The sequence below is a fragment of the Oncorhynchus gorbuscha genome, linkage group LG13 (genome assembly GCF_021184085.1).
Source record: "Oncorhynchus gorbuscha isolate QuinsamMale2020 ecotype Even-year linkage group LG13, OgorEven_v1.0, whole genome shotgun sequence".
Lineage (NCBI taxonomy): Eukaryota > Metazoa > Chordata > Actinopteri > Salmoniformes > Salmonidae > Oncorhynchus > Oncorhynchus gorbuscha.
In genome coordinates, this window is record NC_060185.1 from 66389439 (window position 1) to 66405184 (window position 15746).

At 41.5% G+C, this 15746-nt stretch overlaps 1 protein-coding gene and 1 pseudogene across 2 annotated transcripts; both read left to right on the forward strand.

Moving 5' to 3' along the window:
* Window positions 1-14451, forward strand: gdpd2 (glycerophosphodiester phosphodiesterase domain containing 2). Of its 2 annotated transcripts, none has more exons than XM_046296560.1 (15): window positions 1-404; window positions 2852-3156; window positions 6581-6684; window positions 6786-6879; window positions 6960-7019; window positions 7201-7299; window positions 7678-7750; window positions 8106-8251; window positions 10063-10145; window positions 10303-10462; window positions 11055-11258; window positions 11341-11489; window positions 12376-12523; window positions 12778-12860; window positions 13537-14451. In XM_046296560.1, the coding sequence occupies exons 2-15, from the start codon at window positions 3070-3072 to the stop codon at window positions 13607-13609; spliced, it is 1563 nt and encodes a 520-aa protein (XP_046152516.1). In that variant the 5' UTR covers window positions 1-404; window positions 2852-3069; the 3' UTR covers window positions 13610-14451. The 2 variants fall into 2 exon arrangements, with proteins under 2 accessions (XP_046152516.1, XP_046152515.1); XM_046296559.1 differs by having other exon boundaries at window positions 11-404; window positions 7657-7750.
* Window positions 14452-14977: 526 nt separating this feature from the next.
* LOC123993358 overlaps window positions 14978-15746 on the forward strand; it is a 131515-nt pseudogene continuing 130746 nt past the window's right edge.

Consider the following 15746-nt stretch of genomic DNA (forward strand, 5'->3'; position numbering starts at 1 on the left):
CCTATATAGGACTATCCATATATGAACTGTCCATTTATTTACGCAATGTGAAAAACGTATCTGCCTCTACCCCTAGACATGTACATTCTACTTTACCTATACTATTAAAAATGCGCTCAAAGCATTTATCTGCAATTGTAGGTTACGTGCGTTCAGGCGACTTGCCTTCCTCCACGTACCCCTCCCCTTACTACTTTAGAAACTTGCACCCATTCATTATGATTCATTTACATTCCGGGCACGGATTTCCACAAAGAACGGGAGTGGATGACAGAACAACAGACTCAGAAAAGAGGTAACGAAATATAGTGGACTGGACTAGAAAAAGTTGATGAACAGAATATCACTGGCTGTTACAGTGTTGCAACACTACAAGAGAGACGCACACATGATGTTATCTCAAGGTATGATGCACCTCACTCCTTTTACTAGCCAATTGTATTTTAATGCGTTGTCAAATGAACTCAAATTGATTAATATATCTACATATTTCAACTAAATTGATTGACCAGGTTAAACACTGAGTTTGAACAGAGATAGTTATTCATGCTCAATGGTTAGTTGTTTTTAAACTTTGGTCAAATGAGGAGAACATGTGACATGTCCTGTAATTGTAGATACAATACTTTGGACTTATTAAATGTGGTAACAGGGCATTGTCACAATAAATTGTGAGACATTTCATTCTATTTTCCTCATTTTAAAGTCAAGTTCTCAAAGGTGGAACAATCAGGTTTGAATCAAACTCGTATATGTCTCAACCTTCTCACCACCATAGTTTGAGAAGGTCATTATTGCTTAATGTGATGACAACTCTCAACACATAACATCTATTGTCATGCCCAGGATCTTATGGATTATTACAACATGGTAAATGTTGAAGGGGAAAGGGACTTGCATGATTCCATTTCAAAGTTCTATTTAGAAAGGTAGGTGATAAACATGTTGGAATCTTGGCTCAAAATGTAGTTTTTTTTCACCTTATCTGTTCTGATCTGTAACCCTCCCTTATTACCGTGTTGAATACCTGACTACCTGTGCCTACCCTCATCTATCCAACAAACATTGATATGCTATGTACATTTTTTGCCAAGTCCCAGTGCTTGATGTGTGCCAAGTTGTGAATCATGCCTTCTCACACTCGCAACACTGCCGAGTTTGTCTTGGCCTTCACATTACTATTGTTAAGAGTAGATGCTGCCTTATACAATTGTTTCAGAAACAGAGATTTTTCTTCTAACAAATATTTATTGTTTTTTTAGGCCCATGCTTATCGGAACACTCTCCCTGTAGATTGTCAGATGTTTTTTATTCCATGCATTTATTTATTATTCTTGTACAATGGGGACATTTAAGATCACCAAAGTTCGCATTTAGTTTAGTGTGATCAACACAATGTTTAGCATTAGGGGATTTTCTGTAATAAACATAATTTCAAGTGATCTGTTTGTGGCATTCAGTGTTGATGGTCACTAGACTTGATACTGAATGTTATGGATTGTTCCTCAAATCTGTTGATAGGGATTGACGCCAGACTGGAGGTACAAGGACCGAGAACACACTGATTATTCACTGTCGTATTGTATTATGACATACCGTGGAGACTGTGTGATTCTGTAGCAGCTGACAGTCTCTTTTTCAAGGGAGCCCTGGCCAAGAAGTGCTAGGTTTAAAGGAGGTTTCCACCACGCATCCTGAAATGCACTTCTGTGCCTACATTCTGTAGATGTGTAGGCATAGACAACTTACATTACAATGGCAAATGATCTGGTTTCCTGCTCAGATTTCTCTTGACTTTCACCTCTTTCCCTTTGTCGACCTGTTCCTGTGATCATATGGTTCTCCTCAATCGAACCTGATTTTTAGAGAAGGGCTTTTCCTCAGCACAAAATACCTTCACACTATTTCATACTGGCCCCTCTCTATAAATGTTGACTTTTTCTTTTTTTTCTTAAAGACTTATTTTGGATTATGGACTTGTGGACAAAATACCTATTCAAACAAAATGTGTCAGGTCTGACGTTTGCTTAACACACCTCAGCCCTTGACCAACAGTATACATTTGATTATCTGATACATATTAATGGCGAAACTCCAAAACAAATATAATAACTGACCAAGAACATTTGGCTTGTTTTTACAATCGGCTAATAGTTATTCATTTTCAAGGAAATCTCAACGAGTGTTCTAACTTGATGAATTAACAGCTCATGCTTTAAAAAAGACTTGTCAGACTTTCCAGAAATGGATCAGTAGATGGTCTAATGTCAATTTGGTTTACAATGTGGTAGAACTCTTTTTAAACTTTTCATGTGTTTTTTTTTATTTTGTTTTTGTTATGTGGGCACTGGGCACCGTGCCCTAATTCAATATCATCACCCCAGTGAAGAGAATAAGGGGGTAGCAGGTTTACATGTATCGGCCCCAGCCTGTTCACTGAATATTCTTCCCTCACCTCCCTCATCCATCTTTAGCTCTCTTTGTAGAGTAATATTTCAATATTGTGAAGGCTTAACATCTTTGGTTTCATAAAAACAGGTCGCCAGTCCCCCGAGCTAATCCCCCGGTTGAAGTCTGTACATCTTTGCATTGCAACCCCCTGCTGACGATGAGCCCCTTCCTCCTCCTTCCTCTCCCCCTATTCCCACGGAACTGAGTGTCTTATGGTGGGACTTCACTCTCAGGCCTCTCCGTGGTACTCTCAGAACCCCACAGGGTTGGCCATTGTCAGCAGCTCCCCAACCTAGAATTTCTATTCAGGAAGTTATTGAACAGGGATGGCCCTAATACTCACAGATATTCCCTGTTTTTCCCCTCACTCTTTTTTCTCTCTCCCTCCTACACTGTGTAGGTTTAGAGTGGTGAGTCAGTCCACTGCGGAGCAGAGCCCCTCTCCTCACATACAGAGCTGCCAGACGAGGTGTTCTCCAGGAGTGTTGTCCCCCCCCACCACTCTATCCAGCCCCTCAAGGCTGAGAGGATCAAATAACTACACAACAAGACCGACAGGATCCACACTCCTCTGGACAGGATATCCTAATAGTTGATAGTAAATGAGGAGGGGAGGTGATGATGTCTGAGGACAGCTGTGGCCGAAAATGCTGCAGGGTAATGTATAGCTGCAACTGGAGGCAGCCCAGTGAGAGGAAACGAAAAGTGAGTACTGTTGTGGACCCAGATTGAGATTTTTGTGTAGAATATAGCTATAGAACATACATTAAGATTATTAACATTTTTGGTACTAACTTCTCATACATTACCATCCTTATCCTCAACTTTGGTTTATATACTGTAATTCCATGTAGTTGTTTTAGTGACTTCTCCCAGGTGAGTCAGGCCTACATGTAAATGTTAAAATGGCTTTGGTATGTGTTGTAATGTTAATCATCATCATCTATGTCATCACATACGTCATCCTCATCGTCATCACCATCCAGCAACAGCAGTCACTAACATTCCATTGGACAGCATTCAGTGGATACATGAGGATGTTTCCCCTTTATAAACTCACTGTGGGTGTATAATCGGAAGCCTCTATTCCTAGGCATGTGAGATGTGGATGGATGTTATTGGAGAGGCATCCATTCATTCAGACCTGTTGAGTAAATAAGAGCAGGATAATTGGGAGGAGGGAGATTGTGGTACATATTAGAGCATGTGAATATGTGCTAGGACTAATTGCTGAACTGAACTCACAGGCTGGGTAAAAGGTGATCTGGGACAGGATTACAAAGGGGACAAACCATTAGTGTCCAAGGGGAGGGGGGTTTCTGTTCGGACACAATTGAGGTCGATTGAATGGTGGATGCTGGTGTGTTTGATGACTTTATTGATTCCCCCTAAGTGTGGTGGAATGGAACAGCAGGTGAAACCAAACATGAAGAGGCGTTGGAGGGCCTCATGACTCAAACATCCCAGAGGAAGCTGAGCCCCTTAGAAATACCACATATACAGTGTCCATAAACACACACTCACCCAATCACAAACATAAACACACACTCACCCAATCACAAACATAAACACACACTCACCCAATCACAAACACAAAAACACACTTTTTGGGTCGACCAGCCACACAAGAAAACTCAATGAAGATGTACTTCTAAACCATAGCTAGGGGTTATATATATATATACAGTGCATTCTGAAAGAATTTAGACCCCTTGACTTTGACCATATTTTGTTACGTTACAGCCTTATTCTAAAATGTATTAACCCCCCCCCATCACAACCTACACACAATAGCCCTTAATGACAAAGCAAAAACAGGTTTTTAGAAAGTTTTGCAAATGTATTAAAAATTAAAAACTGAAATATCACATTGCCATAAGTATTCAGACACTTTATTCAGTACTTTGTTGAACAACCTTTGGCAGCGATTACAGCCTTGAGTCTTCTTGGGTATGACTCTTCAAGCTTCGCACACCTGTTTTTGGGGAGTTTCTCCCATTCTTCTCTGCAGATCCTCTCAAGCTCTGTCAGGTTGGATGGGGAGCGTCGCTGCACAGCTATTTTCAGGTCTCTCCAGAGATGTTTGATCTGGTTCAACTCCAGGCTATGGCTGGGCCACTCAAGGACATTCAGAGACTTGTCCTTAATCCTCTCCTGCGCTGTCTCGGCTGTGTGCTTAGGGTCGTTGTCCTGTTGGAAGGTGAACCTTTGCCCCAGTCTGAGGTCCTGAGTCCTCTGGGGAACATCGAGTCTCATAGCAAAGGGTCTGAATACTTATGGAAATCAGGTATTTCAGATAAAAAAATTTTTTTTAAACATATTACATTTGCATTCGGAAAGTATTTAGACCCCTTTTTCCACATTTTGTTAAATTACAGCCTTGTTCTAAAATGGATTAAATAAAAACATTTCTTCATCAATCTACAGACAATACCCCATAATGACAAAGCAAAAATGTATTAAAAATAAAAGGCAGATATACCTTATTTACTTATTCAGACCCCTTGCTAAGAGACTTTAAATTGAGCTCAGGTGCATCCTGTTTACATTGATCATCCTTGAGATGTTTCTACAACTTGATTGTAGTCCACTGTGGTAAACTCAATTGATTGGACATGATTTGGCAAGGCACACACCTGTCTATATAAGGTCCCACAGTTGACAGTGTATGTCAGAGAAAATGAGATCGAGGGAATTGCCATGAGGTAAAAGGAATTGTCCGTAGAGCTCTGAGACAGGATTGTGTCGAGGCACAGATCTGGGAAAGGGTAACAAAACATTTCTGCAGCATTGAACATCCCCAAGAACAGTGGCCTCCATCATTCTTAAATGGAAGAAGTTTAGAACCACCAAGACTCTTCCTAGAGCTGGCCGCCTGGCCAAACTGAGCAATCGGGGAAGAAGGGCCTTGGTCAGGGAGGTCACCAAGAACCCGATGGTCACTCTGATAGAGCTCCAAAGATCCTCTGTGGAGATGGGTGTACCTTCCAGAAGGACAACCATCTCTGCAGCACTCCAACAATCAGCCATTTATGGTAGAATGGCCAGACGGAAGCCAATCCTCAATAAAAGGCAGATGACAGCCCGCTTGGAGTTTCCCAAAAGGCACCTAACGGACTCTCAGACCATGAGAAACAAGATTCTCTGGCTGATGAAACCAAGATTGAACTCTTTGGCCTGAATGCCAAGCGTCATGTCTGGAGGAAACATGGCACCATCCCTACAGTGAAGCATGGTGGTGGCAGCATCATGCTGTGGGGATGTTTTTCAGTGGCAGGGACTAGGAGACTTGGCAGGATTGGGGGAAAGATGAACTGAGCAAAGTACAGAGAGATCCTTGATGAAAACCTGCTCTCGACCACTCAGGACCTCAGACTGGGGTGAAGGTTCATCTTCCAGCAGGACAATGACTCTAAGCACACAGACAACGTAGGAGTTGCTTTGGGACAAGTCTCTGAATGTCCTTGAGTGTCCCAGCCAGAGCCCAGCCTTGAACCAAATCGAAAATCTCTGGACAGACCTGAAAGTAGCTTTGCAGTGACGCTCCCCATCCAACCTGACACAGCTTGAGAGGACCAGCAGAGAAGAATGCTGAAATACGGGTGTGCCGAGCTTGTAGTGTCCTACCCAAGAAGAATTTAGGACGTAATCTCTGCCAAAGGTGCTTCAACAAAGTACTGAGTAAAGGGTCTGAGTACTTATGTAAATGTGATATTTCAGTTTATTTTATTTTATATAAATGTGCAAAGATTTCTAAAATCCTGTTTTTGCTCTGTCATTATGGGCTATTGTGTGTAGACTGATGACGGACAAAACGATTTAATCAATTTTAGAATAAGGCTGTAACGTGGCAAAATATGGAAAAAGTCAATGGGTCTGAATACTTTCCGAATGCCCTGTATATGATTATTTTCACCTGTACCCCGGAGATAAATCTAATTAATTGGATTAAGTTCTGCGTCCAGTTTCTGACTCTCGAAACAACCTGTACACACACTTTTAATTGTATCCTGGAAGGTAAGTGTTTTCCTGACAAACAAGTTTAGTAATCAATGAGTTCTTCCAAAGTGAGTAAAAACTTGAACAGGTTTAGAGTTCCAGCGGTAATGATGAACTCTCCTTGCTATAGTGTTCCTGCTGCTGGTTGTCGGTCCTTACCGCTGTGTCCCTGCTCACTCTCTTCTGGATGTACGTCTGTCTGATGGCTTTCAATGACCGTGAGGATGTCAACTGGTAAGCTTGGTCATATAGCTTCGGACACGCACGCACACACACACACACACACATACATTGACAGACCCTGTGATCTTCTACCCTCTTTTGTCCCCTACCAGGAAGGCCTTTTCCATTCTTAAACTGTGGGTGAACTGGTTCATGGTGCTGATCGTTATCGCTGCCGTACTGACCATCTACTGCATCCTGCTACTGGTGAGGGAGACAATTCATATACCTATCAATGTATTTATGTAGTTTACATTAGCTGTGTTGTAATGGCTGTTTAATTGCAGGTATTTGCACTAGTCCAACTTGCCTTGAAAGAGCCTTTGGACTTACACTGTCTACACAAGGTATTAGGAATATTATGTGTTCCTGGAATGTTTCCCTCTGCACATGTTACAAGAAGTATCCAGCTATATTGCTAGGTTACATAACATGAATGATAATAGCATAGATGATTAACAATATTAACAAACCTAGGTATGATCTGTATTGATTGCATTGTGTTGTCTTGTGGTTTGCTCTGCACAGTTGTTCCTGTTTTTAGGTGTGGTCTTCATCGCCCTGGGCACCACTGGAATAAGCCTACAGTGGAAAAAAGAGTGGCACACTGTTCTCTTGTCACTACAGGTATAGTAAGGCTAAAGTATTGCAGCATGGAACCATCTTTTAGGTGTCTGTGTGTGGGTGTGCGCGCGGCGGTGAGAATGTTAGTGAGATGTGAAGCAGTTTTTGGGGCGGCAGGTAGCCTAGTGGTCAGAACGTTGAGGCAGTAACTGAAAGGTTGCTCGATCAAATCCCCGAGCTGACAAGGTAAAAATTGGTCGTTCTGCCCCAGCACAAGGCAGTGAACCCACTGTTCCTAGCCCGTCATTGTAAATAAGACTTTGTTCTTTACTGACTTGCCTAGTTAAATAAAGGTTAAATAAAAAAAGAATAAATGCATTTGGGGTCAGATCTTTGGTATGTAACATTAATCTCCCTCAGGCCACGGCTCCATTCCTACAGATGGGAGGGGTTGGAGCCCTGACCTTGGTAAGCTGCCTGGTGTTCCAGTGTTTCCAAAGGACCCGCAGAATAGGTCAGTGCTGATACTGAACTCCTCTAATAGAAATAAACAAACACTCACCATGACATCAATAATATGAGACATACAGTAGCCTACACACCCATATACATGTATATTAGTTCAATAGAATTGAGTTCTGTGAAAACTGGGCGGCACTTAACCCTAATTGCGCATGTAAGTCGCTCTGGATAAGAACGTCTGCTAAATGGCTAAAGCGTAAATGTAATGTAAAATGAATGATTATACCAGCTGTATGAACGAATTAAATTGACTAAATGCAGCGTCTTCTTTCCTTGCCTTTCTCTATTCACAACAATAGTTCAAGTATGACTGTTTAATTTGTTAACCTGTCTGTTTGTGTCCCCAGCCTCTAAGATCCTCATCATGGTAGTGTTTGCTGGCGTGTCGGTGGCAATCTTCCTCAGCCCCCTCCTCATCCAATCCCCTTGTCTGGTGGAGGAGAAACAGCTGCCCCCTAAACCTGCCCTCATTGGTCATCGCGGAGCACCAATGGTGAGGAAGTGCATCCTGCTCAGTCTATTTCTCATACCCTACATTAGTTATATTGCCTCAATATTAAAGGTCTAAGCTGGAAAACACAAAGTACCGAAAGTTGATTGACTACCTTACTCATACAGTGGATAAGGCTTTATTACATAGCTACAAGACCATCATCCAAAAGTGGCTTATGTGTTAACATTTTACTGTTGTCATAAATTCCATAATCCTACCTTATGATTCAGTAGGCTAACGGATAAATCATCATATAGTGTAGATACAGTAATGACTTTAGGATTAGTGTTTACATTGCACTGAGCACATATCCCCCTATTTCCATCACTTGCCAGTATATCAGAGGGCTTGAACTCGACATTCCCTCAACTCCATCCGACTGCCGTGCAGAAGAAATGTGAGCCTGCACAAAGAAGCACGAGATTGAACTTCGCTCAACTTTCTACAGTTAACCCCTTTAGTAAACACTATCAACGTTTCGCTCTGTGAGAATTGTGATCGAATCAACCCAACATTCGCCAATTTCAATGTAACATACCGAAACACAACGAACTATGCACGATTTAGTATGCAAAACTAACTGCAAGATATTTTCTTGTAGAAAGAGTGCATTGGAGTAGGCTTCTATTTCAGTAGACATTGTATTTTGAGACAGTCTTGAATAAGCTAAGTAGTCAATTGGCAGAGTGTAGCATAATGTCAGGACCCGGTTACGAACCCGGGTCTCCGGAGTGAGAAACAGTCACTTAACCAACTGAGCCACGAATAGTCGGCAGAACCCAGAAGATGAGGCAGACACAGCAGTACTTGAGACGGTGTATTTAATGAAGTAAAAAGTGAAGTTCTTCAGGAAAACATGTAACTCCACAACCTCAAAAGGAATTCCATAAGAACAAAGGTAATCCTCCAAGACAAAAAGGTAAATCCACAAGGTGGAAGGTATAGCACAAAAAGCCTCAAAAGATACTCAAAAAAACAAACAAACAAGAACAAAAAACAGAATTCCACAAGAGAGTCCACCGGGATCAACAAGAGTACACAGAGTACTAGGGCTGGGTGCTAACATACAAACTCAGAGCAAAGGACTGAGGAAAACAAAGGGTTTAAATACAATCAGGGGAAACGAGGCACAGGTGCAAATAATAATGGGGATCAAGGGAAAACAAAAGGTCAAAAGGCACAATGGGGGCATCTAGTGACCAAAAACCGGAACAACCCTGGCCAAATCCTGACACATAATTTGTCCGATTCTCTGTAATGATGGTATGACGAACAAGTGGATAAACAGTTTGATGTCAAGCCTGCATGTTTTTCTTTCCAAAAGTCTCATGGAATGTATAGGCATTGCACACCACACATTGGTTGCTACTGCTGGCTGAATGATAGAACAGCTATTTCCATGTTAAAATGTTATGGGAAGCATTATTCTTCATAATTTGTTATGACATGCTGCTCTGGTAGGCCGACATTATGATCAAATAGCCACAGTAGCCTACTTGGCCACTGTTAAAACTGTAAGTTAAAGTGGGTACAGCCTCAGTGTTCACCGTAAAGCGCGCCGGAAGTTGTACAGAATTTGACAAAGTTCAAGTTTGCGGTTCAGCAGACCTGAAATTTGCTCAGTGCTGAATTTCTTGAGGGAACATTGCTGTCCAGTCATGTTGAGGGCCCCACATGGCATGTTGCTCTGCCCCTATTATGTTGCTCCACTCTTCTCTACTATCTCCACCATAGGCCCACTCAGCTGAGCTGTGCCATCTGTATTTAGCACAGGAGTGTTTCTCACACATCTGTCCTCTCTCTGTGTCCAGCTAACCCCAGAGAACACCCTGATGTCGTTCAGGAGGAGTGTGGGGTGCCACGTGATCGCCTTTGAGACGGACGTGCAGCTCAGGTACCCGGGGACTAAGGCTGCTTCGTCTTTACATAGACGTTGTGAAGGATCAAACGTGCACTGCTGTTTGAAATTGTTTTCAGTTTAATAATAATAACACGTGGGGATTTATATAGCGCTTTTCAGAGACGCAGTTTGACATTTCTTCCTTCCCCAGTAAGGACAGAGTTCCTTACCTGATGCATGACCACGGAAGCCATTTCCTGAGGAGGACTACAGATGTTCTACATAAGTTCCCTGGGAAAGACTTCAACCACAGCACAAACCTCACCTGGGAGGAGCTACAGGAATTAAACGCTGGTGATTGGTTCCTGAAGGTAAGGGTGATATCCAATTTCACAAACCTCCCTTGTATGTTGTAGTTGGAAATCATTTCAGATGGTTTACTTGAAAATTCCTTATATACTGTAGATCCTTTACATTTTGATTACGATTTGAACTCTACCAACTCATTGACATAATGACATCCATACTATGGATGTTACGTTTTTCTTCCGTCGAAGGAGAGTCGGACCAAAATGCAGCGCGGTAATTTTCATACGTGTTTAATGACGACGAAAAAACGAACAATACAAAAACAACAAACGGACCGTGAAAACCTACAGTCTATCTAGTGACAACAAACACAGAGACAGGAACAATCACCCACGAAACACAAAGAATATGGCTGCCTAAATATGGTTCCCAATCAGAGACAACGATAATCACCTGCCTCTGATTGAGAACCGCCTCAGGCAACCATAGACTTTTCTAGACAACCCTACTAAGCCACAATCCCGATACCTACTAAAACAACCAAGACAAAACACACCACATAATAAACCCATGTCACACCCTGGCCTAACCAAAATAATAAAGAAAACACAGAATACTAAGACCAGGGCGTGACAATGGATGTCTTCCTTTCAGACGGATCCGTTCTGCTCAGTCTCCCAGCTCTCAGAGCAGGAGAAGAAGACAGCTGGGAACCAGAGTGTTCCCTCCCTTCTGCAGTTGCTGGACCTAGCCAAGACTCATAACACCTCTGTCATCTTTGACCTAAAAAATGACGACAACAATGACACTATCGACACCGTGAACACCATCCTCAAATCTGGCATCCCCCAAGACCTGGTGAGTAGAATGTCTATCAGTATCACTGCTTTATCATTCCTGTCCTGTGTAGGACAGTGTTTTTTGTCGTTTCTCTCTCTAGATCCTCTGGCTTCCCCCCAAACACAGGGTGGATGTGAGGGAGGTCGCACCAGGGTTCATACAGGTCTACAACGATGTGTCTGATATGGACCTTGACAGAGGAGACCATCTGAATGTCAAATACAGTGCGCTGAGTGCCACAGAGATTTGGTGAGTAGCCTCCTTCAAAGCGCCCTCGCTTTTCTCAGAGCTGTAGACAAATAAACCTTAATTCCAGAACCACATTCTACTCTTCCTGTGCTGACTGACTGCTGCAGGGCAAACAATCATGTCACAATGAAAAGTGTTGGTGTGCTGAGACAAAGAACTGGCATTGTTGTAGATGGAGACACACGCTGCTTCAGTGAAGAATGAGACTCATATCATGTTTTCACCCAGGTGTTTAATGGCTGAGAGCCCAGTAGTGAAACTTTTCCATGGGATGATCATTTCTGTTGGTTTAGTGAAACGAAGATGATGGAAAAGTGTTGTCTGAACAGACATGATGTGTGCTTTAATAGTATGACATGTTATGATTGATCACTCCTGTCTGTAGTTGTCACATTCGTCGTAATAAATGTCGGACCAAGGCGCAGCGAATGTTGAGTTCCACATTAATCATTCAAATTAAGTAAAACTAAATAAACACAAAAACAAATAAACAATATACTGACAATGAACCGTGACTACAGAGAACACTACGTGCACCAACTCAAAACAATATCCCATAACACACAGGTGGGAAAAAATGCTACTTAAGTATGATCCCCAATTAGAGACAACGATAGCCAGCTGCCTCTAATTGGGAATCATACTAAAACACCAACATAGAAAAAACTAACTAGAACCCCACAAAGAAAATATAAACTAGACTAAACCCCTAGTCATGCCCTGACCTACTCTACCATAGAAAATAAAGGCTTCCTATGGTCAGGACGTGACAGTAGTCTTTGAAAATTGTCATGTTTGCTGAAGTAGCTCTGTGTGAGCTGAGCTTTTTCAACTAATCTTTGAATTACCTACTAAATTTGTGTTTTTGTGTGTTTCTGTGTGCCAGGGAGCTTCGGAGCAGGAATGTGTCAGTGAACCTGTGGGTGGTGAATGAACCATGGCTCTTCTCTCTGCTGTGGTGCTCGGGGGCCAACTCTGTGACCACCAACGCCTGCTCCCTCCTACAGGACATGACCCAGCCTGACTGGACAATGGTGAGGGACTCACATCAAACCTCTCTTCTTCACTCTTCCATAGACACTCCCTCTTCAAAAGTCAACCCAATCACCCCACCCTGACATTGTAATTCTCACAAAGTCAATGTTGTGTTTGAACATTAGCTAGCATATATTATGATATCTATGTGTAGCATTGAACTTGACATTTTGTTGTTCAATGCTGTGTTTTTAATCTTGTGCGCGATCTATGAGTCATATGAATGTACCTACTAGGTGTGTATGTGTTTCAGAGACCTGATAGATACAGAATGATATGGATCACAGTGGACCTGGGGTCATTGCTCATAATGGTCACACTGTTCATTTTACAGAGGTGAGTAGAACACTACCATTGTTTGTAAAAGACAATGGAAACAGTGTATGTCATTTGATTACTTGATTTGTTTCGCTTTACTCTTATTCTTTGGAAATTATGCTTTCTGAGTCATGCAACAGGTGGGTTTTGCTAGTAGACATTGCAATTGATCAATATAATCAATATGGAACAATTCAAATTGATTGCCCTTTCTTAAAATCAATGTTTACAGTAATTATGTATGGTACTAACTACTAAGATAGTTGTTATCTATGTATCCTGTATCATGAATCTTTAAGATTGCTATTGTTAACTTTGATATGGGACGGATATATTATGTCACACTCTCTTACCATAATACATGTCATGCTTGACTTGATGGTTTAAATCATTTAATCTGTAGTGTAGTGGTTGCCTTAATGACATGCAAAGATAACTGCTGTGTTTGTCCTTAAGGTCACAAACTAGGATGTACAAGGGCATCATATAAAGATAATCTTTTAAATGTTTTATTTAACCTTTATTTAACTAGGCAAGTCAGTTAAGAACAAATTCTTATTTACAATGACGGCCAACCCCGGCTGAACCCTAACCGACTAAGCTGGGCCAATTGTGCGCCGCCTTACGATATACAGATGATGATGATACAGATGACGAAGTGGAATAATTATTTTGTGTGTGATTATCTCCGCAGGGAAAGAGAAGCAAAGAAAGGATTTTCCGGCTGGAATCAGAGAGAATTGTCCCCCTTCTTACCCTCTGAATAGTTTGATTGAAGCCTGAAACAGAACAGCCTGGATCCAGACCCCCCCCTGGCTGAATGGTTAGGCCTTGAATCAGGGAGGAATTCGGGCCATTTAAATGACAGTATTTTTAAAAAAAATGGTGGATCACATACATAGAGTAGATTTCACTTGCTTGATGACTCACACTTGGGTGGCAGGTAGCCTAGTGGTTAGAGCGTTGGGCCAGTAACCGAAAGGTTGCTAGACCCAATCCCCGAGCTGACAAGGTAAAAATCTGTCATTCTGCCTCTGAACAAGGCAGTTAACCCACTGTTCCTAGGCCGTCATTGTAAATAAGAATTTGTTCTTAACTGACTTGCCTAGTTAAATAAATAAACAGAATTTTTCCGCTGCTCTGTTGTTCTCTACATACTTTCGTCTGACTGCCATTATTGAACTCGTTTGAGGTGATGTCATAATAAGAGGTGTTGTACAAAACAAAGTAATCAGCAATTGGATCATCTCTAACCAATCAGTAGCAAAGCCAATGATTGATTTTCAAACCTCAGCTTTACCCACGTGTGTTCTGGCTCTGGCTCTGGCCCAGACCCAACCCATCAGATTCAGGGAACGATTAGAATGTTTTTGCCATTATAGAAATTGTCATGGAGGTACTCGGATCAAGACTCATTGCAAAGAATAAACTAACATCTATGGACATGGCGTACCGGTTGGCCAGATGCAAGGAGTTTGGGTAGCCAGGCAAACATTTTACATTCGTCATGAGAATTTATGAACAAAATTGTAAAGAGTATATTCTTACAGAAAATATATTTGTGTAACACTTTATTTGTTAAAATAAATAACATAACTGGTTCACTCTACACAAGTTTAAACTTATTTGGAAACTATTGGTGTTGCTGATAAATGTCAGCACTATTTGCATTGCACTTAGGGTTACATTCTGAAGGAGAGATTTTCCAATCCAGATTTGACGTGTATATGTTAATGAAATAAACGTTTTATGATGAGTTATGTATCTGTGTGAATTCTCTGCATAAAAAAATATGCAGTAACACCTTGGAATGTGTTCAATCGCTAAAGGTGCGGCTCCTTGGAAATATGAAATTATCTTCTACAACCACTAGATGGCAGGTGTAACCACTTTTTGTGAGACGGTCAAATTCGAAGTGTCAAACTATTGAATATTTTTAGTTGGCTATATGAAAAGATCTAAAGGGGATTGTTTTTCGACAATATTGTATAAATATTTTTCGGCGATGATGATGGTGATAATTATTTAAGTCTAGCAAAAGTATCCCCCCAAAAACAAAAACAAATTTAATTACGAATTTTCTGTTTATAGATCCTCATCGACAGTTATCAGATAATTAATCGAGGGTACCGAGGGTAACCCAGAAACACTTTCACTTTTCAACAGAACTTGCGGACCCGTCTCGTGCAAAATGGATTACAGCTGCTGCCGCTACAGTAACAGTTCAGTGTTGTGCGAATTTGGGAGTGTCTGTTTCGGTAGTAAAATGGCAAAATGCGGGATTAACCAAATTGTGGGGAGAATAACGGGGTGCAAACATCAACTCTGTTAAATCTTTTTTTCTGGTTTGTTTCGTTCGTTTTCGGCTTGCCTCGAATAGTTGTCCTCAGAACATTTTTCTTTACACCATGGTCCACAAATATGGTAAGTGCCTACATACGTTTTCGTAAATGTTTTGTTTGTGTACAAGTTTTAAACTATCGCAAACGTTTATTCGATACCGTTTTTAGAACATTTGGGTTTATTCGCTGTCATAGCCGAAAAGTATTGACAAGTAGAAACTTGCAGCGACGTATCCGTGTTTTTTCTCTCTCACTTCGTTGCCAACTATCAAGCCAGAATCGAATTAACGTTAGCTTGTACATTTTTGGAAGTGTCATGAAAACAGGAAGTATGTTTCCATGAATTCATATATACTGGCATGGAGCACTTTCACACTGCGATGGTAAGAGAAGTAGTTTAGTTTACTCATAATAAAATGTAGGTAGTTGTAGTAAAGCGAGTGAGGCACATCAAGGCTGCTAATTACGCTACACCTCCCACCTGGTTTCGGTAGACAGCTGTGCACGCGCATGCATTCTACACTTAAGACTACTACTCCCTTTCCCTGCCCATAGCAGTACC

What these genes read in the sequence shown, in the direction of transcription:
- gdpd2 (XM_046296559.1), top strand. Translation starts at nt 3,070, where the DNA reads ATGATGTCTGAGGACAGCTGTGGCCGAAAATGCTGCAGGGTAATGTAT. An exon ending in CCAGTGAGAGGAAACGAAAA is followed by an intron (nt 3,157 to 6,580) that starts GTGAGTACTGTT and finishes TCCTTGCTATAG; the next exon opens with TGTTCCTGCTGCTGGTTGTC. An exon ending in CCCAGCCTGACTGGACAATG is followed by an intron (nt 12,524 to 12,777) that starts GTGAGGGACTCA and finishes TATGTGTTTCAG; the next exon opens with AGACCTGATAGATACAGAAT.